General features: G+C 46.6%; 1 protein-coding gene across 2 annotated transcripts; it reads right to left on the bottom strand.

The window, feature by feature from the left end:
• Positions 1 to 10201: 10201 nt before the first annotated feature.
• On the bottom strand, positions 10202 to 26247 carry UPK1B (uroplakin 1B). Of its 2 annotated transcripts, none has more exons than XM_006112242.5 (8): positions 26123 to 26247; positions 18959 to 19046; positions 18119 to 18319; positions 16278 to 16352; positions 14544 to 14666; positions 13990 to 14169; positions 12572 to 12655; positions 10202 to 11529 (listed from the first exon to the last, which is right to left on the bottom strand). In XM_006112242.5, the coding sequence occupies exons 2-8, from the start codon at positions 19025 to 19027 to the stop codon at positions 11479 to 11481; spliced, it is 783 nt and encodes a 260-aa protein (XP_006112304.1). In that variant the 5' UTR covers positions 19028 to 19046; positions 26123 to 26247; the 3' UTR covers positions 10202 to 11478. The 2 variants fall into 2 exon arrangements, with proteins under 2 accessions (XP_006112304.1, XP_014433270.1); XM_014577784.3 differs by having other exon boundaries at positions 18959 to 19047; positions 26129 to 26170.
• Between the last annotated feature and the right edge of the window lie 28 nt (positions 26248 to 26275).

Here is a 26275-nt window from a genome sequence, read left to right on the forward strand (position 1 = left end):
ACCAGCACACCAGTCACATGGACACTAAATATCATACACTCTTGTCTTGACTGTGATCAAAGTTAGCCAATGAGCAATATTGCTCATGGGTTTTCTCTTTATACTCTTCTTACTCTTTGCTTGCCATCAAGATCATCTTATAAACTTGCCCATAACATCCAGTTCACCTCGCAACTGACTATCAAGCTTTCCATGAATAAAGAAATCAAGTAAATAATACCGAAAGCCATGTAGATACTATCCCAGCCACCATCTTGTTGAAACACATGAGAATGCTTCCGAATTTTCCAACAAGTCATTTTTACCTGATTGCAAATGGCTGGGTTTGAAAGCTGGCTCTATACAAATTACGGCAAATCTTGAACCGACTGTGTGCTGGAAGAACTTGTTACAGCATGACCGAGTCCTGCCTCTCTCTCACAACAAAGACGACTGCACGCCTAAGCATGTTTCCATTGTGGCTGCTTTCCCCAGCTGCCCAGACAACAGGTTGTTAAACCTAGTACCTAGGGAAGCCTCTGTAGAAACCTGCCCGGCTGCCTGAGAACTCAGTCCACCTAGTCCTGTCAACAAGACACACCTCGCGGCTGCCTTTCTTGACCTGCCTTCTGGCATAAAAGTGGAGGCAAACTGGTAGCAAAGGAGAGACAGGCAGGGCAGGAAAGGGCATTCGCCCCGAAGAGGGGAGTCATTGGCATGTGAAAAGAAGAAACAATGACAACTCATATTGACTGAAAATAGCCAGAAAGGGGCTGTTAGATCTTCGAGTGCCTTCTCTGTCAGGGCAGGAGCTGAGCCTTACACAAAGGCCACATTCGGCTCTTAGCTGAAGTTCTCTGAGGGTTAAGCATGAGACATTTCAGGACATTGTGGATTATGGATACACTAGAGCAGCAAAATTAAGCTGTGGGGCAGACTTTCAGGCTCCCAGAAATGAGCTAGAGCATGTGTGTTGAGATAAGGGCTTTTGGTTGGGCCCATTAGTTAAAAAAAAAAAAAAAAAAAAGCGAGAGATAGCTAGCTGACTGTGTTATATGCAAAATGTGGCTCAAAAGACAAGTTTGGATTTCAAGCTCTTACAAAACCCACGCAGGTTCAGGTTCAGGTTCAGGCTGTTAACCCAGGCTTAGCTTTACAAGTGAGCTGCTTTTTTTTTGATCACAGAACATCTCTGGGAATGCATACATATCTAGTATGTAAATCCTTCATCTTAAAAGACCTGGAAATATTTAAAAATGTAAGAAGCAGAAGAACATTCAGCTGCTGCCGAAGAATGAGCCACAAGGATTCGGCACGGGTATGTAGCCAGAGTTGGATGGGGATGGGGGAATAAAATATCTGAGGAAGGAAGGAAGGCAAGACCTCAAGCAAAGATAAAAACCAACCCAACAACCTAAAGATGCTGGATGCCTCCTGAAATACACTAAACCCCTTGCAAAAGCAGGGGGAAACAGTTCTTGGCCTCAGCAAACATTCATGCTCAGCTACCAGGATTGTTCATTTTAGTACCATGAAGCAGTTTACTGTGCGACTTAACTGCCTGGGAGAGTGCAGCTGTTGCTGGGAGCAGAACTGGGATGTGAGAGGCCTGTTTGAGTCATTGTGTCTCCGAAAGTGACAGAGACTCTGGAGCTGCTTCTACCACCTCTGCATTCCAGCCGCGCCACCCTAGAAAATGTTCAGCCACACTAGGACAAAAGCTGGGCTAGCTATCCTGGTATCATCCTAGTGAGGACAAGGCAGCTTAGTCTCTCAGGGCACGTCTACACTTCATGCTTATTTTGAAATATGCTATTTTAGAATAAAAACTCCGAAATAGCTTATTTCGAAATAGTATGTCCACACTGCAAATGCCCATTGAAATAGCGCTGAGCTACTTTGAAATAGAGCGTCCACACTGATTGGAGCCTCAATCACATTTAAGGCCCCCCGGAAGCATTTCGGACAGGACATCAGAACAGTACTCACTTCCTGGAGCTGCTGCCTGAGGCTATCTGAGGCTCGTGCTTAAAGGGACTCCCCTGTATAGCCGTGTCTCAGGCTCTTCACCATTGCCTACCTTCTCAAGGGACAGCAAAACTTCTTCTCACTGCCTGCTCTAGTTGCCCTTGTGGACACCACAGCACTCCAGCCATGGAGCCGGACCTGCTGGAAAGCAGCTGCCAGCACTTAGACCTGCTGCTGCACCTCCTGGTGCAGTTATTACAGGCTGCCCCTGTGCCACTGCAGGAACAGGACCCGCCACTCCCTGCGGGACACCTCTCCTCTTTTCATGTGCTGCTCATGCATCACAACCCTCCCACCCTGCCCTGCACACTGTGCACCACCGTGTCTGGTGACTGGATGCTAGTACCGACTAGTGGAACCGGCTCATCATGGAGCTGCGGGATGACCGGCAATGGCTCCAGAATTTCCGCATGCCACCCACTATTGCTGGGGTCAGACCTGCAGCCATATACGCCCTTGTGTGGCGGGCGGCAGCAAGTCCGGTGACCCCAGCTGTGGCCAAAGCCGGAGCTGCATGTTAGCAACAAGTACCTCAGCCCTGGGGACCAGCCACTGGTCAGCAGCAGAGCCCCCACTGCCACAGGGAGCAGCTGCCTACCATGCCATATGGCCCCTGCTGCTTCAAGCCAGCTATGGGGAGCAGGCAGTGGACAGCCTGTGCAGCCCCTCCTGCCCTGGGCTGGTCCTGGACCCCAGCAGTGCTAGGTAAGTCTTCTAATTAGTCAATATATGTATACAGGAATTTATGCTAATTGAGATGACAGCCCTTTTTCCCTTGGGATAATCCCTGATTAACTCCCACAGTGCAAATCCCAATTTGCAACACTTAGGCATAAGCACAGATGCAACTACTGTACAACTTAACTCTTCCTCAGTGTTACCTCAAGGAGCTGAGAGTTTGGGTAGCCACTCAGGACAAATTCAAATGTCACCCAGCTAATTAGCATAGCACCCATAGACAGCAGCATGTGTTTCTAATGGTGGTGCACATCTACACATGCTTCAGTGCACATAACATTTATTCTGCACACGGATGGAAAAAGTTAGCTGTAACATTGCCTGCACCATTTATAGCTAGTGTTGTATAGCAGCACAGCACGGGTCTTTAAGAAAAACAGCGTATTGTTCAAACTTTGCAGGTATCGGAGGGGTGGGGGGGGGGGAGAAGGGGTGTGTGAGATGTACTTTTAACTTATCTGTAACTGATGGCATGGTACAATACATTAGCACTTTGGGTCAGCCATAATAAGGATGCTTGTTGCTCTGTCTAGACTACAGGCTTATGGAAGAAGCTTTTCTGGAAGAGCGCTTCTGGAAAAAACTTCCTTCAGGAGAGAGTGTCCACACAGCAAAAAAGCGCAATGAAAAAGCGATCTGCTTTTTCGAAAGATAGTATCCAATCAATGTGGATGCTATTGCACATTTAAGTTGTGATTTCTGTGGATGGAGTGGCCACCAGGGCACCTGTACTTTTTGCTGGAGGCCTCTTTGGAAAATGGTTTCTTCCTCGTAGAATGAGGCTTACTGCCGTTGGAAAATCCCCTCCATTCTTTCAACTTTCTATCGAAAGAACACAATAACAGTATGGGCGTAAGTATAATTTTTCCAGAAAAACTCTGCAGTGTAAACATACCCTGAGTGAAAGTTCTGATTTAACAGCTCCTTTTATTCTTTGTGACTGGGAAAGGGCTGTTTTAGTATTATGATGTCCATAACATTTAATATATCAATACGATATTGGTTAGTAACTGGTGGGTGCAACGGTAGCACACATCCAAATAAGCAAATTACCTCAATATTGGTGAGAAGACAACTCGCTGTGCTCATGGCTGGAAAATTTTAGAGGGAACACTACTCGCTACCCTCATATCTGGGGACAAGGCGGCATGGGAAGGTGCCGGGCAGACTGGGAGCCTTCAGGCAGGAGGGGGTGACAGGAGAGCTTGGCTTCTCTCCATGCCACACGCATGCTGGCTGTGTCTAGATTGGCAAGTTTTTCCGCAAAATCATCTGCTTTGGCGGAAAAACTTGCCAGCTGTCTACACTGGCCGCTTGAATTTCCGGAAAAGCACTGACGATCTCATGTAAGATCGTCAGTGCTTTTCCAGAAATACTATGCTGCTCCCGTTCGGGCAAAAGTCTTTTTCCGAAAGACTTGTGCAAAAGGGCCAGTGTAGACAGCACAGTAGTGTTTTCCGCAAAAAAGCCCCGATCGCGAAAATGGCGATTGGGGCTTTTTTGCGGAAAACCATGTCTAGATTGGCCACGGACGCTTTTCCGCAAAAAGTGCTTTTGTGGAAAAGCATCCTGCCAATCTAGACGTGCTTTTCCGAAAATGCTTTTAACTGAAAACTTTTCTGTTAAAAGCATTTTCGGAAAATCATGCCAGTGTAGACATAGCCGCCGGGTCTCACAGTGGTGGTGTCCCCCAGGAAGAGGGATTGTATCTGGAGGAGGGAGGGGACAGTATGAGCGGTCTATGCTGCTTGCTGGGGAGGGTGCTACTAGTGTCCTCTCTACTTCCTCCCCCTCCTGGCAAGCTCTCTTGGCAGGGGCTTGGTGTCCAGGGGCAGATGACCATTTTGTGGGGCCCAGGGCAGCACAATTTCGTGGGGCCCCCCTTTGCCACATGCATGGGGCTTCTTGAAGCGCGGGGTCTGGGGCAGCAGCCCCGCTCACCCTGCTCTATATCCGCCCCTGTTGGTGTCCTCCACCTCACTGCGCTGGCCCAGGAGCAGATGCTGCCTCGAGAGCGTGGGCATGCAGGACTGTGTCCATGATCCCATCCTCCTTAGTGGTGGCTTGTGATGGGAGGGTGTCTCACCACCGGCTCAGGAGTAAGACAGGCCTGTGCAGGAGCCCTGTGAGCAGGCGCGCGAGGTTTCTGTGTGGCAGCCTCTTTGCAGCTGTGTGCTCCAGCCTGGCGCTCCGTGTGCACCCACGAGCACAGGCTGCTGTGCCATCACCAGCAGGAGAAAGCTGAGTGAAGATCATGCAGCCCCTCACTGCTTGCCACTTCCCCACTGTGTGTGTCTAGGGAAAGCGATGGAACTCACCTGATGGGCCTTCCCTGGCCTCATCCGACCATTGGGTGACATCCTAGGAGGGGGGGGTACTGGCTCTAGAGAGGATGAACTCTCAGCAGGTGGGTATGGTGTCAGTGCTGGCCTCCTCTTCTTCCTCCTCCTTCTCCTCCAAAGCCACACCCGCCAGGCGGCTGACAATGGGTGTTTCCAGCCCAGAGTCCACAACAAAGGAGAGGAAAGGGACTGATCCTCCTCTCAAGATACAGCGGTGCTGGTCGTAACCGAGGCATGTGTGGGGTGCCACACCTGAAGAGAAGCTGCACTCCCTGGCCTTGCTGTAGGCCTTCCTCAGCTCCTTCAGCTTGATGTGCACCTGCTCCTGGGTGCAACTGGGGCCCTTCTGGCCCAGGCTGTTGGTCATCCAGCCGTAAATGTCCACATTCCTGCATCTGGTGCAGAAATCCTGGAGGTTTGCCTCCTCTCCCCAGTGGACCTCAATGAGATCCAGGATCTCTGCACCAGACCAGGAAGGGGCTCTCTTCTTCTGCCTCTGGAGCTGGCTGCCGGCTCCCTTGGAGCTGTGGAGGGCTCAGTAGGAGCATGAGAGCGCTCATGACAGCAGCAAAAGCAGTGAAGGCTGCTGCTGCATGGCACAGAGCCAGCAGGGCTTTCCTTGTGCCACAAGCCCCTTTGCCTGTGGCTGCAGCTTTAAGAGCTGATGGGGAACTATGGAGTTCTGATGAGTGTGGACAGAGTGGCCACCAGGGCACCTGTGAGAATCCCTGGAGGCCACTTATTTCAAAATAAGCACAGCTGTGCTGTCTACACCCACCCTATTTCAAAACAGGCGTTATTCCTCCTCAAATGAGAGTTACAGATTTTGTAATAAGAAGCCCGTTATTTTGAAATAAAGGCCTTGCTATTTCAAAATAATGTGAGTTATTTCAAAATAAACCTGCAGTGTAGACATGCCACTGGACTACTAACTTCTAAGGCAGCTTATAGCTCATCCCTTGGTTGTCCCCTAGGCTATGTCTACACTGGTGCGATCGAGTGCTAGAGCTATGCAAATGAGGCTAAGCGTGGAATATCGCCGGGCCTCGTTTGCATATCTAAGTCGCCATTTTTGCGGAAGAGGCTCTTGCGCCAGAAGGAGCTGTCTACACTGCCCCTTTTTGCGCAAGAAAAACCCTCTTGCGCAATGCGGTTACACTGATTATTTTCAGGAATAACAGCGTTGCGCGAGAGGGTTTTTCTTGCGCAAGAAGGGGCAGTATAGACAGCTCCTTCTGGCACAAGAGCCTCTTCTGTAAAAATGGCGGCTCATTAGATATGCAAATGAGGCTCAGCAATATTCCACGCTTAGCCTCATTTGCATATCTCGGGTGCAAGATCGCACCAGTGTAGACATAGCCCTAGGCTGCGTCTAGACTGGCAAGTTTTTCCACAAAAGCAGCCATTTTTGCACAAAAACTTGCCAGCTGTCTACACTGGCCGCTTGATTTTGCGCAAAAGCACTGACGTTCTACTGTCCGAAATCAGTGCTTCTTGCGCAAATGCTTTGACGTTCCCATTCGGGCAAAAGCCCTTTTCCAGAAATGTTTTTGCGCATGAGGGCCAGTGTAGACAGCTAAAAACTGTTTTGTACAAAAAAGCCCTGATGGCGAAAATGGCGATCGGGGCTTGCGCAAAACCTCATCTAGATTGGCATGGGCACTTTTCTGCAAAAAGTGCTTTTGTGGAAAAGGGTCCGTGCCAATTTAGACACTCTTTTCCGCAAATGCTTTTAACGGGAAAAAAAGCTTTTCCGTTAAAAGCATTTGCGGAAAATCATGCCAGTCTAGACGTAGCCCCTAGTGTTTACCTCACTTAGCTAACCTGTGAGAACTGCAGACTGCGTCTGCCATATCAAGAGCTCACCTCAGCTGGTAGTTAACAAAATCTCCTAGTAAAAAACTAGGACTCAGCACCTTTAATCAGCAAAGTCTCTTCCCTAACTGGAGGAGATGTAGCTTCCTGCTGGGGGAAGTTTGCTTTGGAGGCTGCCCACTTCCCTGAAAGACATACCATGCATTTCTGAACTTTTCTTAATCACTGCTGTGGGTGAGAGGAATTCCATTACAAGCTGGCTGGCAAATGTCAGCTCACACTTTCACTTGACAGACCTGCTGTGGTGCAGGGTAGCTCAGGACCCTACCAGAATGCAAGGAGTGTGGGGGACAGGCTTTCTGTGCAAGTATAGGACATTAGGGGTGTGTCTATACAGCAGCGTTATTTAGGAATAACTGACATCTACATTGCAAGCCATTACTTTGAAATGAGCCGGATGACTTCTTACTCCAACTCCTGTTACCCTGATTTTACAAGGCGTAAGGGAAGTCAAAGGAAAGTGTTCTTCCTTTGACTTCCTGCTGTGTAGTCAGCACCAAAAGCCAAGTTTAAGCTATTTTGACTTCAGCTGCACAATTAACGTAGCTCAAGTTGCATAGCTTAATTCGGGTTTTGCTCTGTGGTGAAGACGTGCCCTAGGTGCACAGGCACAATGTGGTGGTTAGGCAGAAGGAACTAGGCACCACAGTGATATATGGTATCTGGTCATTTTAAACTATTGTGTCATGTTGTCCAACGTGTCAGAAGCTATTGACCTATGCTATCTGGCAATAACAGGCAGAGGCTACGTCTAGACTGCTGCTTTTTAATCAGAAAAAGATACACAAACTGTGCTCCGCAATTTGTGTTCCTTTTTCCAATAGTTTTGTCAGAAGAGGCTTTTCTGAAATTTGGCCCGTCTACACTGGGCCAAATTTTGGAATAACCTCCTCTTTCAGAAGAGCCCTTCTTCCTCATGGCTCAAGGAAAACAGAGCTTCCGAAAGAGCGCATCTGCTCTTCCACAAAAAATGTCGGAAGAGCAGATGCGTTCCCTGCACGCAGTGGAATTTTTCCTGGGATACCTCCAGTATCCCAGAAAAACTCCGTAGTCTAGATATAGCCTGAGGAGGAGAGGGAATGAAGGCCTGGGTGCAAGCATCTGTGCAAGACGACAAGAGCATGCGTAAGAATGAAGGTACTTGTCTCAGTGAAAAAGCTGGAAAATGACAGGATGAGTGAGGGGACAGGTGCATCAGAATATGAGAGAACAAATAAAACATACCAGACAGAGGAAGGCAGAATTAAACTGTAAATGTGATTGAGAGAAATGACAGGTTTTGCTAACACCAAAAATAAATAAGATTTTATAAAATAACTCACCCTCAGTGCAGGGTATATTTGGCTTTTTGATGTTAAGTCTTGAGGGCACTCCACACAGTCACTACTTCTATTAGCTCCAGTTCCTGGAGCGATCTCTCTCAAGCTTTATAAGTGACACCACAAAAGGAGCTGGTCCACCTAGTCTGATCATAGCTGGACATGAAAGTTACAAATGCACATTTTTGTGTATGAATGGTTATGAAAATTTGTGTTTCAGAGCTCTTCATCTAGGGAGATTACATAGAGAGCTACAAAGCACGTGCAGGGAGAGGAAGATACACATCTGCGCTTTCAAGAATTTTAGTGTCCTCTTATCTCAGTTGTGCATTACTTATTCACATAGCCAAATTCCATGGCCATTTCAAAGATAAAAATGTAGACCTACACCCAGCTGTGGTTCAGAACATGAATAGGCAAATAGGGAAAACTAGGAGGGTCCTTAGACAGCTATTAAATTAACACATGAACCTGTTTGCTGCCATTCCATCTCTCTTATGCTGCCTTGCCTCTCCTCTTAGCTTCCCCACCCACTATTGGAATCTAACAGCGCTAGTGGGGCTCTGCAGAGATTGGAATGAGGACCCTCAGAGTGGCGAAACCAGAAAGAGCTGCGCAGGATTCTTCAGAGCCTGCTTGACAGCATTCTGCCGTGACTCCATTCTGCTCTTGTCCCCTCAGTGGAGATGCTCAAAAGTGCCCTTCCAGACAACAGCGCTGCCAACACTCATGGTCAGGGGGATTTTTCCCTGACCCAGGCACTATGGAGTTACCCCATTTGGAAAGAATGAAAGGAAGTTTCTGCTCCTCATGCTTGTAGAGAACATTGCTAATCATGGCTTTCAAGTAACCAGACCAGTCTCATTCTCCATTTACATATATATATATATATATATATATATATATATAGCACCTGCTTTCTATTCTACTAGCCAAATTGGTTTCTGGGCATTTTATTCTGCCCTCGTAGTAGCCCCATCTCACCAATAGCTATTAAAGCAGCAGGTTCCAGGAGGACATTCAGCCCAGTACTCCAACCCTGTGGTTTTGAGGATTTCATTTTTGAAAGCCACTTCTTGAGAGAAGCCAGTGCAGAGGATGCTTCATCAGTTCCCTGGAAGACCGAGGCAGATCACCATTCCGGCACTGTGGGTCTGTAGCGCTCTTAGGGGTAGCTTAAGACGAAGCAAGAGCACAAGATTTCATGCTGAAATGCGTCTATAGGGGTAGGGAAACAAGGGATTAATTCCAGAGGGTGGGGACTGGCTGTTCCACCAGAAGTGTGTTTGGAGAGTAAATTGCATGTATGTGCATGCTCACCATAAAAAGGTTACTGGTTTCTATTCTTCTATGCCCCAGGAGCTTTTTGCCTCTAAGGTTACAGAAGCTGCAACTCTGTTATTGCTACCCTGACTTATGAGCACTGGCTCCTATGTGCCTTAAAGCTACAAGTTTTGTTTTAGGTACTACAAAGAATCAACTCATCTGCTCAAGTCAATCCTGTGAGTGTATTTGGGACTAAAATGCTGCTTGTAGTGATGATTTAGAGGCCTTAATCTTGAAGGAGGCAGCTACCACACCACCATTGTAGTCTGCTCTCATTTTTGGGGGGGGAGGGTGAGGCGGGGGGGAGAGGGAAGAATCCATCTCTTCCCCCACCCCTCCCAACCCTCACAGATACCACCATGTATCAGTGACTCCTGCCCCCCAGTCCTTTGTGATTAGATTGGCAAACCTGTTCAGCTCCAGATATTTCCACAACTCAGTATTCTAGAGATGCACAGACTGTGGCAACTCAGTACCTGTGGTAGATTTGAAGTCACCAAGTTTATGGAACCCAGATTTGCACTGCTTGACATTCAGGGGGGCTGAAGGCAGTTGGTGCATCTTCCATTCACTCAAGATCCTTGATGGTAAGAATTTTAACTCAGCTTTTTTATTAAAGATTTGCAGAATATACAGAAACATTGTAACAATCAGGGCAACGGATAGGTTCTTAGGAGCTGCTCACCTACACTTACAGAAATTTCAGATGAAACATTCTGTACAAGGAGCATGTGTCACAATGCATGTAACTTGTAAAACATTCATTAGGAGTTGCACAAGATCAGAATGGACCAGTTTAAGCAGACAGTTACTACTGACCTAAATGGGATTTTTAAACTGGTTCTGATAGGACAGAACTGGAGTTCAGGGAGGTGGTAGAAGAACAAGGAGTAGTAGTTGATCGAATAGGGTAACAAGGGGACTCAATCATATGCATTGAATTAGACAGGGGTGGAAAGTGGGGTAAGCTAATGGGGGTGAGAAAGGAATATTTTGTCCTATTAACACATCTGAGTAGAAGATTGCCTTTTTTCCATATCTCCAAGGAGCCATGGAAACTTGAGTCTCAGCATCTGGAGGCAAAGCATTGTATGCATTGGCATCATTTCAGAGAGATACATATACTATAGCTTATCAGTGATAAAACACAGAGGTAGGCTTGAACATAGGAAGCATGTTATGATATAGTGAACTGGCCTTTGATTTGTGTTGACTCGTAACCTGCTTTTATCTTTTAAGACTGAAAAGTTAGGTATGACAGAAGGTAGAAAACGGTCTGCCTCCTTAGAAGACATATCTTTAAGAGAAGCCAGAACTAAAAACAAATTGTAAATAAACTTGGCAATTCTCGCAGCTGCATGTCTAAATTTCCTCTTCCTCGCAGGGAAAAATGCCAGCAGCAGCTCTTCAGTGCTGTGACAGCATCTCACATACACTAAATACAAAAAGCCTTGTGCATCAGGTTTGTTCTGAGATCATTTTCATTAGCCCTAGTTTAAATACATTGTTTTCTGGAGCAAGTACATTTATGAGCCATTTCCTTTTTCAATGCCATCTCCAGAATGATCAGAGCATCTCTCGTACTCAAGTAGTCTTCAGAACAGTGAAGTATTGGGGTCAGTTAAATAGGCATAAAAAAAAAAAAAAAAGTCAGCAGAACTCCAGCCAGGCTATGGGAGAATGACATTCTTTTCTGGAGGGGTCAGCTCAGTATACTAGTCTGTCCGGTTTTCAGAGTAACTGAATGGAACCGTAACGAGGGAACTGGAAGAGCCTCAAGTCCTCCATAGCACAAGAGGAATAGTACAGATGGATGAATGCTGTTTCATGCACCAAGATTTCAGAGGGGTTGGTGGGAAGCCACTGGATCTTCAGTATTCAATTCTGCTCCAGTAGAACATGGTGCAGATAAGAACCCAGAACTATTAAAAGAGATTAAAAAAAAAAAGCTGTTAGTGAAGAAAGAGGATTTAAAAAACAACAAGACAGTCCCATAGTCAGACATTTCAGCAGGTCAAGTCAGGGATTTCCATCAAGGAATCCATTCCCAGTAGGCATAGGAGATTGCATACAGGAACCAACTCTTCAATACAAGAGTTGCGCTGCAGCAGGGCAAGCTATTTGTAGCCAACAATTCACAAAAGGGACTAAACTCAGATTGTTTATTTGCCATTAGGCTGTGGAACAGAATGCATCAAGTGAAGTGCTTATGAAGAGCTTTCAGTCTAGCAGGGACCCTCCAACTTTTCTCCATGACTATTTCCTAGGTGAACAGTTGCTCATCATGAGTAGCAAATACTCAAAGTCACGGTGTATTTTCCACTCTGCTCTCATGACTCAAGTCCAAAGAACTTCGGAGTGGCCCCAGGAACCCTTCCAGTCAGAGTGTGTTAGCAAAAGTAATTGAGCAAGACTGGAGCTGCCCAAATGTTTGTGAAAAGCAAATAAAAGTGGAATGGTGAATATCCTAAACATCTGTTTGCATTAAGAACAACAAACTTTTTGGCAACATTTACCACCTCTGTCTAGGCGAAGGGCAGGAGTTTATACTTATTGGCACACTTAACTAGGTTGACTTTGTGGGCAATGGGATCAATCCACGGACAGAATTTTGGTTTACAGCGTGAAAAGAAAGCAAGTTAATTCTTCAGTAGATATTCTATTTAGATCAGCAGCAACAGGGTGCCCTCTCTCAGCATGAGATCAGATTAGTACTGGTGATCTTCAGAACACAGCCTTAGCTCTGTTCCATTTAGTAAAGCATCATAACCTGAAGAGAGTCCTTCACGACAGCCCACATCCCTTATCCTGCCCATCCCTTCTTCGAACTGTGTTCCCATCTCAGAATGGCCCTACTGTTGTATGTGGAGCAACTAGTTCTGTAGGGATCAGTCCTTTCACCAGTGCCAATCCCCCCCGCACATGGAGTACAGAGGGAAGCAAAAGCAGGAATTAAGTACTCACAGTCCAGCAGAGAATGGCAAAGCCAAACCAGGCAACACCCCAAGCATGTCTGTTCATTGGACCAGAGATAATGTCATAGCAACCCTGTGGGAACAGAGCCAATAAGAAGCAAGTCAAGACCAGAGTTTGAGTTTTACCAACTGTGTCACAAGCTCAGATCTCTCGGAGAGCAATTTGAGAAGGGGGTGGGTCTCATTCTTCAGGAATCAAATACACTGAACTAGTTAGCTTGCATAACAAGTAGTAAGCTAGAACATACTTTGGTTGCACTGTTACAATCACTGTCCAAATGTACAAGTTGGCATCCCTCTATCTTCTAACACTGACTGTAAACTATGGCTCTGTCAACTCCCAGCTAGAAGAGGAAGAAATAGATCCCAAACATGTCTTTGTATTCCCTCTAGACCTCAAGCATTTGAGAAGGCTCTGTCAAGCCACTGTATCGACAATTATGCCTTTCACCTGGAATCACCAGGAGATCAAGGCTTTTCTGTTTTGCCGGTGGGATTATAGCTGGAGACAACAGTCCTTTGCTAAGTTGCCAGAAGCAATGGTCACCTGAACCACCCCCCAACCGCCACCTCCAAATACACGTGTTAGCTGCTGTCAGTTTGACCCTGTGAACAAGCTACTCCACTGAATATAGTCTGCTATTCTGGCTTCCTCCTATCCCCAAAACCCAAGCAAGGTACAGTTTGCCATGAACTGCATCACGGCGAGTTACTAGCACATGAGAAAGGTGCCAAAAGTCCCTTTTAAGCTACTGAAATCCTTGAAAGCTTCCCAAAAGGTGCCCAGTCAGCATGGCTTTGACCCTTTCCACCTCTAGAACTGGGCCCATTGGGTACAGGAAGATAGTTTAAGTCACAATTTACATATCAGTCAAATGCCTGGTGCTCAGCCAACACTAGCAACTATGAAAAGCTTGGTCATGAAGCCAGCCACCCTCACAATGCAATTCCTTTTTGGTCTATTGTCCTGGGCTGGCATTGTGTACCAGTTCCATGGGGACAGCATCCCTCTGTCTCCAAGGTCCCAAACAGCAGGAATGCTCCTGCGCTATTCTGTCCTGGACCAGTGATGTAGATGGAAAACTACAGACATTTCTCCTTCTCAGAAAGCCTTTGGGAGCCAGCAGACAATCCCAGTCTCCTTATAGGCTTCCAATCTCCATTGTGCTCCAGCTGGTATTCTCTCCCTCCTCCCCCAAAAAAATCAATCCCCATGAAGCAACCCAGTGCTTAACTTGTGTGCCAACACTGAGCCCCGGTACCTCTAGGCTCAGCAGTTCATAGCCCTGGTTCCTCTGGGCTTGCTGCATCAGTTATGCATGTAAAACCATTGCTTTAGCCCCAGCAAATTAAGCACAGAGGTAATCCCACTTACACATGACAGAGAAAGTGGAGAGAGATTCTTACCTTGTTATTATAGTAGCCTGCAACACCCAATTTGCAGCCATCCAAATTGATTGGAATGCCTTGAACATCCATGACGCAGCACTGGCGTGGCCAAGGGAACTCTGAATCACTGTTCCCTTTCCGGAAGACAGACATGTAGTTCTGCCAGTCAGATGGGCCATTCACCCCACAGCACTGATTCTGGATTGGGGTGGGGTGGGGTGGGGAGGGAAGAGAGAGGCGTATTGATCCACCTGCACCACAGGGCTACAAGCAATATGCAGAAATTGACACCCAATCTTGAAGTATTTTCCCTCCTCATACTTCTCCCCCCCTTGGCACAGGGATGCGCTTGCATTATACTAGATACCAACAGGGGAAAAAACAACATGTTAACCCTGAAGTGTCATTCCATGCCCCCGCAGGATTGGGGGCTGGAGGTGAGGCAAGGGCTGCTCTGAAGATTCCAAGCCAGATTCTAGCCATCTTTTATCACTGGAAGATTCAGGGGTGGGAAATGTTGCAAAGCTGTATAATGTTTAGATCCAGTCTTTGGTTATAGGAGCACTGGTCACCTGTAGCATGAGGCGGTCCCATGTCCTGGTGACGCCTTCACTCATCCACTTATCATCGTTGCTAGCTGGCTCTGGGTTCTGATACTTCTCCAGCATTTGCCTCAGGAAGAGGTTGGGTGTAAACTACAGGACAAAGGAGATCGAGAGAGCACCCATGATGTTAGTAGAGAGTCATAGATTCCAAGGCTATGATCACTGAGATCATCTAGTCTGACCTCTTGTGTAACACAGGCCACAGAACTGCCCTAAAATAACCCCTACAGCAGATCTGTTAGGAAAACACATCCATGGATTTAGAAGTGGTCATTAGTGATGGAGAACCTACCACAACTCCATGCTAAATTGTTCCAAACATATACCTCATTTCCAGTCTGAAGTTGTCTAGCTACCTGTCTCTGCTAGACTGAAGTGCCTGTTAAATATTGTATAGATACTCATAGAATGTAATGAAGTCACCCTTCAAATCTTCTCTTTGTTAAGCTAAGTAGACTGAACTTGAATATCTCACTATAAATGCAGGTTTCCTAATCCTTTGATCATTCTCCTGGCTCTTCTCTGAGTTCTCCAATTTATCAAGACCCTTCTTGAATTGTGGGCATCAGAACTGCACACAGTTTCAGTGGTCACACTAGTGCCAAATAGAGGGAAAAATAACCTATTCCTACTGGTCATTCCCCTGTTTATGCATCCAAGGATCATGTTAGCCTGTTTAGCCACAAAGTCATCCTTGGAGCTCATGTCCAGCTAATTTTCACCATTACCTACTCCTTGGGTTGGAGTTCTTCATCCTGTAAGTGTGGCACATATTCTTTGTTCCTAGATACAGTTAGTCATTTTAAAATGCATATTGATTGTTTATGCCCAGTTTATCAGGTTATTAGAGGCGTTCTGAATGGAGTACGTTTTCTGTTCGAATGTGAGTAGAGACCCAGCAAACACAGCTTTGGGCAAACACGTTAGGAAGTCCAGCATCTCAGGTTGGAAGAGAGAGGAGTTAGAGAACAGGACTCTGGGAGCATCAGAAAACCCATAGATTTCAGAGTCCGACAGCTGAACATGTACTTGGAACTGTTTACCTAGGAGAAGGCAAGGAAAGAAGCTATTTGTTACTGTTTGGAGCAGAGTTTCCTGTAAGCTGTACACTTGGGTGGCTACCCGGGAGAGATTTAGTAAAATGCCTATAGCCATCAGCATGTGTTTCTAATAGCGATGCACATCCACACATTGTTTGGTGTGCATAAGAAATTTTATTCCTCACAAAGATGGAAAAAGTTAGAGGGGAACATTGGTCTGGAGGGTTGTTTGGAGCAAACCACTGCACAGACAGCTTTTTCCAACAGCTCTATGCACCTACATGAGTCTCTTCCCTAGACCAGAAATGCTTCAATAGCAAGAGCAGACATTTTCCATCATTAACACCGACAATATTGTCACTCTGTACCTGAGAAAAATGTCAAGGCCCAGTATCCTCAGTTAATGAGCCGATTCAGCTTGCATAAGAAATTCTTCTTTCCTTGGCCCTAAGTTATGGAATTACCTATGCCTTTAAGACAATAGATCCTCCGTTCAGTGGTTCAGCAGTATCCATAGCTGTCCATTCTCTAGCCAGCCTTCTCCAGGTTTCCGCTCTGCCCTGGCTGCATTGTGTATATGTCCACAAAATGGCAAAGCTCTATATTCAAACACCCCACCTCCACCTTACTGAGAGAACATGGAGCAGAAACCACTACTCACAAAATCTCGATGAGTTGCTGCTGTGATGCAAGAGGCCACTTCAAATCCATAGGTGATCAACATTAGAATGATGTACTGGGGGAAGGAATTAGAACAGAACGTACCGTTAGCTCTCAGACCCAGGTCTATTCTCACAACGTGCTGCCTCAGAGTGTGGTGCTACAAAAGATGCAAGGTATTTTGGAGCCGGATTCCTTCAACCCAACTCTGTGAGTCCTAACCTCCACATGTATCTGAACAACCATGTGACTCAGAATTAAGTTCCTCCCCACTCCAACTTGGGAGTCCACTCATTCAAATTCTACCCAGTCATTAACAGATAGATTCCTTAATCTGGATTGAAGAGAAGCCCTATCATTACTTAGTGATTACCTTATTCCCTGAACCATAAGGGTTCAGAGTCTCATTTTATTTATATTTTGCCTAACAGAACTCAGACCGCTGTCCATCATCAATATGGGGGTCTTGTTCTTCTTAGGAAGCAGCTACATGCTTTGTCCCAGTGATATCTTGAGTGCAGGCTTGAGGTGCATTATGGGGCACAGAAAGTTAGTTGTGTTCTCAGTCTTAAAATTTGTTTCACGGGATTTCTGGATTGCTCTGTGCGGAAGGCACAGACCAGACTTCACTCTGCCTCTTATCTGCTTCTCAAGGAGCTCTGCTGAAGCTGCACAATGGTCAGTTGATGACACATCTGAGCACCATTTTAGCATTGTCTGCTGCTTGTCCAACAACTCTAAGACACCTCCCAGTCAGATAGAGATTATGTAAGGCCAAGTTTCCTCACAGCAATGATTCAGCCACATTTTAGAGGGGTCAATATTTTATACAACCCAGCAGCAAACAATGAGAGGACAAGCTTGAGTGGCCAATAGGAATTTACATTGTATGACTACATCAAATAAGGTATTTGTACCACGCCTGTAACCATACACTGCCATATTAAGGCATCCCAAAAAAAGATACGAGATTATATTGTCAAAAACCCCAGCCAACTTTTATACAGCTACAGCCCTTGCATTACAGGCCAGACAATAAGCACCGTAGCCCACTATGAGACCACCATTTTGATTCCTAGTCCCTCAGCCTCTCTCTCAAACCAACCCAGCTAATGGGGGATGGGAAGTTGGTTGTGATATGAACCCCCTCCTGGGCCCAGATCAGTAAATAAGGAGACTCTTGCCGTCCCTATTGGTAGATAGTTTTATTGAAGGAAAGTAAAGTTGAAGTAGCAAGTGCCAACTTGTTCTGGAGGGGACAAGATTCAGTCCTCCATAGGCCCTGACTCCATGGGTGCTGTGAGGCTGGAGCATCTATGGAAAAAAACTTAGCACTGAGCACCCACTGGCACCAAGTTCCTCCCTCTGCCCTCCCAACACCTTTCACACACCGGCAGCCCCACCCTTGCCAACTCCTCCCCAGCACTTCAGAGTGCTGTGACTAGTTTATTTGCCACATTCAAGCTCAGGAGGTGGGAAGAGGAAGGAGTGGGGACAGGTTGCACTCAGTGGAGGCAGCAGGAAGGAGGTGGGAGAGGGCCTGGAGCAGAGGTGGGATGGGCAGGAGAAATCTCATCTTTTTAGAGGATGCTTGAAGTTGGTGTCTATGGTTACCACAGAAATAATCTCCCATGCTCATGTCCCTTTTCTGGCTACAGATTCCCTCTCTTCCTGAGTGTCAAGGAGAAAAGGGGAGGCCTTCATGCCATTTAAGGCCTGGACCATTATAGCCCAAATCTGGATGTTATCTGTGTGTGCAACTGATGGTGAGCACAGGGAGCAGAGTACTGCGATGACATGATCTACATCAGTTAATCTGTGGACGAATCTCACTCCACTTACCGCCAACAGCATCGTCCTGTTTGACTTAATGACGCCAACAATGCCCAGGACAGAGAGGTTAAAGAGAGCAAAGCCGACAAAGATTCCAATCCAGGCTGCACCATAGATGTCATCATTGTTAGTGGCTTCCAGCAGAGGGTACAGGGTCTGCTGATCTGACACGAAGAAGATGCACTCGGCCGTCAGCGCAATGCCACACATCTGAGAATCACAAGTCAGACTCACATCAGAGCAACCCAAAACAGCACCACAGCTACATCTAAAGAGAGCTTCTATTCGTCACATTCCTCCAGCTGCCCAACACACAAGGCATGAACTTCCCAGAGAGACCACTCCCTCCCCACAGGCCTACAATCCATAACGTTCTGTCCTCTCCAAGGAACTGGGAGCATAAAACCCACTGAACATGGACGCCCCTCCCCCCAGGCCAGCATAGCACTTACCTGGCTGGTCTTAAAACAAGATTTGGAGCATTCCTTTAAGAATGGCATTAACATAACCCTTCCCGTTGCTGTGGGAAGGAGCTTAGCTGGAAGGAGGGCTGTTCTTGCCAGAACCTTATTCAAGGCACAACAGCTTGTTCTTCTAGATATGCTGCTGCTGTCCCTACTTCCCACCATGTCATGTGTCCTCACCCATCTGCCCCTTACTGAATTCATTTGCTTACACAAGTTAGCAGGGACCTTGAGCTCTCACCTAGCACTGTATTTATTTTATCTTACCATGTCAGTGGCCTCATGGCTGGGATAGCCTTTCATAAGAGTACATCTGAGAAGGAGCGAAGAGTCCCCGAAGCAGCCAGCCTTCCATCCCTGCCCCTCACGGCCTCAGATCACTTACCCCAATAATCACATTGCCAAGAATTAGTAGGGCTTGGAAAAAGCGCACTCCGTTGTCCCCTTTCGCCATCTTCAGCTCCTCATGCAACCTAGGGGGGTGGAGTGGGAGAAGAGTGTTCAGGCCACATGAGTCCTACCGGTTTCATCTAGAAATGGATGTGATTCTTGAAGAAAGCCAAACAGAACTCCACGTGCCCCCACATACACCCTTTTCCCTTTGAAAGCATGCAGAAAATTCAGTGCTGGTGGACAGTTATCCGATTAATAATCCGAGTTCCCCTAGTCTTCCAAGTGGCAGGGAGATCAGCGATATTTGTATGGCTGCTGGAGGTGTTTGGGCCTTGCCCTCATGAGGCTTTTTAGCTACCAGCCAAGCAGCACCACAGTGGGAGCTTCTAGCATGTGCACTGTTTAAACTGAAGCAGCTATACCTCGGCTACAGTTCCTATGTATGCTGAGAAAGGCAAGGCACAGACATAGCTGTGAAAGACAAGGCCTAGACAGAGAGAGAAAGAACTGGATGGATGTACCCTACACATTTCTTTACTGAAGGCATCTGCTCCATCTTCTCTGCCACCCACTGCACTACGTGAACCACAATTTTATGGTGGCCACTTCTGCTCGGTCATAAACACCGACCATAGTAATTGTCCCTATAAAGCTTTATGTTCAGTCAGAGGACTGTGTCCCATTTGCCTAGCAGTAAATGACAGCAGTCTAGTCTAGGGCTTTGGTCTATAGCTAGCACATACATTCTAGTGACTTTTCTTCCCAACTCATACCTAGCAGGGAGACCACAGGTTCCTTCTCCAACTGTGTACCTCAGGCTATGAGTTTGGTCTCTGAAGCAGTCACTTCTTCCTTTGCATTCCACCAGAGAAAACTGGCAGCAAATCTGACTCCGTGTCTTTCTCGTGAGACACACCCAGGTACCCTAAAGCACTCACTCCAGGGGGAGCATGAGGAAGGAAGTTGATCCACTAGCAGATAGAACATGGGATACTAGCGAAGTAGCATTCCAGCTACATTCTTGACAACTCTGCCGTACATTCTAGTCCCACACTCCACATGGAATTCAGTCTCCTCCAGTGAGCTGCATGGAAACATCCTCTATAGGATCAAGAGCCCAGGAAAAAGGCAAATCCAGATTCTTGAGCTAATGGGAAGGTGGTGGAAACCCCTTCAAGTGTGTGTGTGGGGGTGGGGGGAGAGAGGGGGCTGAGTGGAAAAGAAAAAAAAAACCCTCATGATTGTGAGGAGCTGCACGTGACTCAAGCTGTCAACAGAAGCCTAAATTAGGCCTAATCTGTAGCAGTTTCTATATCAAGGGGACAGGGGAAGATTAAGAGCTGATAAGGGAACCCAAGCTCCCTAGACCAGTGTTTCTCAACCTTTTCTTATCAAGTAACGCCTTTTCAAAAAACAAACAAAAAAATCTAAGTAACCCCTTTAAAAAAAAAAAAAAAATAAGTCCCCCCAGTACCTACAGTTTTCAGATATATTTTTACTACCATCGCAACACATTTGTTTAAACAACTGAATCATAGCCGGGCGGGCCAAATTTTGTGTGTAAAAAGTACAAAAATAAAGCGCTGCAAAACTTAAATTCAGTTTTCTCCAAATTTCAGTTGTGCTGACATACCCCCCCAGATGTCTCTCAAATACCCCTGAGGGTACATGTACCACTGGTTGAGAAACACTACCCTTGAGAATAGATGGAATTACAGAAGAGAGAGGCATCTAAGAAAGGATCCTCAAAAGCAACAGGGCAGACAAGAGAACTAGCCAACGGGAAATGCTGAGGAGAGGGGTTGTGGGTGAAACCTTACCCCAGTGGTCCTCAACGCAGTGCCCGCGGGCGCCATGGAACCCGCTGGGGCATTTATGTGCACCTGTTGAATCATCTGGGCTGGCCCCGCCCCCGGCACGCAGCACATGTGCGGTGCCGGTCCCAGGCGCAGGGCTCATGAGTGGCCCCGCCCTCAGGCACCGGGCATCCCCAAAAGGTTGGGGACCACTGCTTTACCCCTTTCAGGGAGTGAGGCAGTGAGCTTGGGGCTGGAGGAAGCACCTCTCAACTAAGGATTCCCAGATGTGGAGTCAGGTGCCTAAGCTGCTCTTTGAAAGAAACCGGACAGGGCAGAGGAAGTTTGTGGTAGCTGCCCTCTTAAAAGCTTTAGTGCAGTGTTAGAGCATTCACCCAGGATGTAGGAAACATACATGTGTAAGCCCACTCCCCTCCCATTCAAACTGGTGTCTCCCACCTCTCCGGGGAAGAGCTCTAAGCAGCGAGCTCTGCTATAGTCACCTGTCCGGGCTCCCTCGGTATCTCCTGTTGAAGCAGTTCCACTGGGTGAGACAGAAGAAGTGGGCAAGAGAGGGAGTCGGAATAACGCAACAGGGCACTTGCCCTCAGAAGCAGGAAACCTAGGCGCAATTCCCTGCTCCACATTAGTGGGGGAGGGGAGTGCTCTAACCACTGGGCTATCCCTTATCAGAGACGCCACCTCCCCTCCACCAGCCATGGTGAGAGTTTAAGGGTGCTCTGAGCACACCCACTGGATCAGGCCTGCAGAGGAATGCCCCTAATCAAACATCCTGCTGTGGCTTAGATTTGAGAGGCACCGAGATCGAGGTGTCTGCATGCAGATTCTCTAGCAGAGACACTTAAAACTGTGAACATTGAGGCACATGGGTTCCCAAAGCCCCAATGCGATTAGGCAGCAGCTGAGCAAGGAGACTGAAGATTTCAGTAAGGTGGGTTTTAAAAGCACAAGTCCTCTTGTGGAACCAGCCCCAGGTTATTGCAGACCAGTTATTTAAGGAATCTTGCTTTGGATGTGACCTCCCAGACACACCCTCACCCGCTCTGAGCTAAATTCCTTCTGCAAACTTTAGATATGCTGCATGTTGTCAGAACCTCCTCTATTGGCCAGCTTCCACCTTCCCTAAGCTTGCTACTATTGTGCGCACAAATGCCCTAGAGAAAAAAGGTCCAGGCCTTCCAAAGAAAGGAAGGGTCTGCTTTCAAAATGCCTGCGTTTGGTAGGAGGGACTAGGCAGATGGATACATCCATCTAATACATCACCACCCATGGGCCAGCAGCCAAGTGATAGACTCCAAGGTGCATGGCAGAGCAGCCAGCCCTTTACTAGGGGACATGAAATTAAGAGGAGGGTAAAAGAGGAAGGGAGGGAACCTTAACAAGGTGACATAACAGTAACATGTGGCAACATTATGGAGCACATACAGCACCAATAAGAGTCAAAACATCCTTGAGTTATATGCCCAGTTCCACCACCATCTCCTGGAATGACCAAGAGCATTACTGCCTCAGTTTCTCCCAGGCTACAGATGGGAAATAGTACTCCCTGCCTTTGAAGAATGCGTAGGAGAGACTGAAAACTAAGCCAGTGCCAGAGCAATGGCTGACTCCCCTTGGCAAGGAGAGCAACTCGCCTCCCAAACAGATGAGCTATGAATGCCCTGGGTCTTTACATGTCCCAAATCAGCCCATTGCAAACACCTCAGAGCAGGGATAGATTGTGAGCGAGAGCAACAAGCACAGCACTTGCAATAATAATGCACCTGCAGAAGAAACGAGAAGAAAACCTGCACACTTGCATCTGTTGAATTGCACACAAGTGGAGGGAAGACCTCAAGTCTACCTGGAGGGACTTCTCCACCCAGAGACGGGTGCCAGCAACTCCTGTGTGTGATCTTTTCTCAAGGGTGCCCAGAGGAGGTGTTAGGTCTTTCATACAAGGGGAGTTGGACTGGTGGTCACTTTAGTTGTTGTACTGCTTTCCAATCCAACCCAGGACAGGGAAAAATGTGGTTCATATAAGACCAGCTACCAGAGTGCTCCCCAAGTGCTTCATATAGTAGGTCTGTATGAAACAGAAGGTGAGCCAGGGGATGGGTTTCCACCCCCTCAGGGGAAATCTAAACCTTCATCTTGAATGGAATCACGATTGTCAGTTAAGTCAAATGATAAATGCCTGCTAGATTTCAAGATAACATTAAGGGTGTTACAGGTCTAGATACCACTGTTAAGTACAGCGACCAATGGAAATCATGCAGGGAATACCCATGGAAACCCTTTGCTGTTTCCCTCCCACTAGGTTTTCCCTCAGCAGTTCCACCATCCACCCTTTCCCACCTCCTGCCCCAGTTCTGACGGGGAGAGAGGACCAGGGTCATGCTCAAGCTTGCCTAAGGGTGTTGTGGAATGTTCATCATTGGAAATTTTTTAAGAGCCGGTTAGACAAACACCTGTCAAAGATGGTGCTTGGTCCTGCCATGAGGGCAGGGGACTGGACTTGATGACCTCTCGAGGTCCCTTCCAATTTTAGGGTGCTAGGATTGTGTGTGGGACTTGAGAAATTAGTCAGACTTCAGGAGCTGCAGCATCATTGCTCTTCAGCAATCTATGGGCAGGTCTGTGCTTTCTGTGCCCCATCAGCTGCACCAGGAACAGGCTTGGTCTATACTTGTTGTCTTGTGTGTTAGAGCTGTCAGGCCAGTGAGGAAAGTGGAAAATGCAAACTAAGCCCATTTGGTAGGCACCCAAAACACAAGGCACATTTTTAGAGCCAAGCAGCCTCATCTCATGCAGCAGCAGCTCCAGCAAGTCCAGCTCAAGGCAGTTTTTAGGTCTTCATTAAACAGAATGCCCACGTTGGACACAGACAACCTGAGGTTTCCCCATTGCTGTGCACGCCGAGAGTCTAGGATTTCCCCTGAGGGAGAGGAAACCCAGCCCTCGGCTTTCCTTCTGTTTCGTACAGACCTAACGTATAAAGCTGATTTGCTCCTCTCCGATTTGTGGGTCAGCAGTTCTCAAGAACAGCTCCACCCCCACACCAGGGACTGGCTGAGCACCAATGTTAACAGAGATAGAAAAAAGAGGGTGTCTAGCCTGGCCTTCTGCAAGAGAGAGGTCTTTCATCTTGCAGCAAGCACTGCCACTCGAGTGTGGGGGCAGGAGAGAGGTGCATAGATTTTCTCTCCTCCACTCTGTGGTAATCCACATGCCTTCTGGGTGTGGTGTGCTGCCCCATCTAGTGGCACTGAGATCACTTACTGAGGGAATAATGAGTCTGTCCTAAAGCTTTAGCTAACTTCCTTCTGGTTGTTGGCTCGTGCAGTGTAGACGCTCCTGCCCTAAGTGTCAGAAGTTCCAGGTTTGATTCTGCTGGCAAATGCCTGGAGTCTGTCAGGATTATACCTATGCTCCCACTTAGCCAATCAACATTAGTGCTCCGCACAGAGATGCCACTAGGCTAACCTACTCCCAGATTTATCTCCTCCCAGTTTTATGGAGCTGTTTGTGCACCACATTTTGAAATGCATGCAGTAAGAGGCTAGAGACAACAGATCCAGTCGTCTTATTGAACAGGCTCACATAGGGTTTGCCCATCATTCAATCCAAGGTGTTTCCAAATGCGTCAGCTGTTGCATTCAGAGTCATTCGTGCACAACTGAACAAACCAAATCTTGCAGCAACAGAAAGGTTAGGTTCATCCACCCAGCACTAACTTGCCTTTAACCAGATACATCTGAAAAGTTCAAGGACCACACCTTCTATTTCTCTAACTAACAAAGCCCAGATTACTGAACATTTCCCTTCCAGCCTTAGAAAAAAAAAATGTTTTCACTCATGCAGGAATAATAAACGACATCAGCCAAATATCAAGGTGTGTCTCAAAGATTTCTCACATGGAAGGAGACAGGAGTGTTTGGTTGGGGTAAGTCCCTTAACCGTGGAGGGTTTACTGCATTCTGCCTTCCTCACACATTCAAAATAAGACTTTCATTCTTGAATGCAGTGGTGTTGTAGCTGTGTGAGGCCAAGGATATTAGAGACCAGGTGGGTGAGGAAGTCTCTTTTATTAGACCAATTTTTGGTTGGTGAGAGATATATACTTACACAGAGCTCTTCTTCAGAGCAAGAAAAGCTCTCTGTAAGGTCAAGGCTGGTCTCTCTCACCAACAGCAGTTGATCTAATAAAAGATATTACCCCACCTACCTGGTCTCTCTACAATCTCATTCTGATCAGCTGCTAAAGAGAAATTGAGGACTGACAGTAGAGGAGACAGATTTGCATTAGACAAAATGACATTTTCTAATTTAGTAGAAAATTCAAGCCTCGAGGAACTTGATAACATTGTATCTTTAGCTTCAGGGGGTAGCTGAGTCAGTCTGTACAGGATAAACTTTAAAAAACAACAAATAGTCTGGTATCACTTTAAAGACTAACAAAACATGTAAATGGTATCATGCGCTTTCGCAGGCACAACCCACTTCTTCAGATGACCAGATGATCTTTAGTTAGCTTCAAAAAAATTAAGACAAGGGGAGACTATATGAACTTATGGTCATTTTAGACGCCATATCGAATTCTTTAAGCATTGTGGATGAAAGACTATATAGGAGCAAAGCATTTCACAAGTGTTCATTTGCAGCTCTGCTTTCTTTGCCCTTCAACAAGCTCCTCCGGTAACTTCACCCACCACTGAAATGCTGCCATCTCGGAAATGGAAAAGCTTGTTTAACAGCACTCAAACACCCCAGGTTTAAGAAAAAAGACTACAATACCCAACCAGTTATTTCAGACCACAGGAATAAAATAGACCCCCCAAAACAAGTGCCTTACTAATTAAGTCTTTTTTAGAGAGAAATTGTTATCTATGAAAGGATGCTTATGAGAACCCTAGAGTGCCTGTTCAATTATCAGGTATAATAACCTAAGAAATAGGGAACAGTTGTTTTCTTCCCTCCCTTACTAGCTTTATTGAACCAAACCAGAAAAGGACACCCCCTTCCTTCTTTCAGAAGAGAAGTAAGTATAGAGATCACACTTTATCTGTAACCTTTATTCCTGCACTCAGAGATATATTGGCAATATGTAACAACTTTTTTCTAAATGTTCATGTCTCTAAGAAGTAAAATAAAGGAACAGTACAGAACAGGCAGCCTGCAGGCAGAAAAGAAAGATACTTAATAAGCTCTTATAGTTAATCCCATCAAATTACTAAACACCCACTCACTTATATTGCAGATACTAAAATAAGCCATTAACTACAAAAGCCTCCTTATTTTTCATGTAACACAGCAGTAGCTTGACTATCCAGAGAAAAGGAATACAGCAATTTACTCACCTGCTGTGCTGTGCTGTGCTGCTATCCTACAGAAACTCAACCACACCTGTAAAGCTAAGCAAGCCCCCCTGCAGCTCTGCCTGTCTTTAAAGGTCCCCGAGTGCTTAGGAAAAGTGGTTTTGATTGGTGGGGTGTGCAACATATGAGAGGAAC

This window comes from Pelodiscus sinensis, chromosome 1, assembly GCF_052426305.1.
Source record: "Pelodiscus sinensis isolate ZL-2025 chromosome 1, ASM5242630v1, whole genome shotgun sequence".
NCBI lineage: Eukaryota > Metazoa > Chordata > Testudines > Trionychidae > Pelodiscus > Pelodiscus sinensis.

What these genes read in the sequence shown, in the direction of transcription:
- UPK1B (XM_006112242.5), bottom strand. Translation starts at nt 19,027, where the DNA reads ATGGCGAAAGGGGACAACGGAGTGCGCTTTTTCCAAGCCCTACTAATT. An exon ending in ACAGGACGATGCTGTTGGCG is followed by an intron (nt 16,353 to 18,118) that starts GTAAGTGGAGTG and finishes TCCTTCCCCCAG; the next exon opens with TACATCATTCTAATGTTGAT. An exon ending in TTGCCATTCTCTGCTGGACT is followed by an intron (nt 11,530 to 12,571) that starts GTGAGTACTTAA and finishes CTCTTTTAATAG; the next exon opens with TTCTGGGTTCTTATCTGCAC.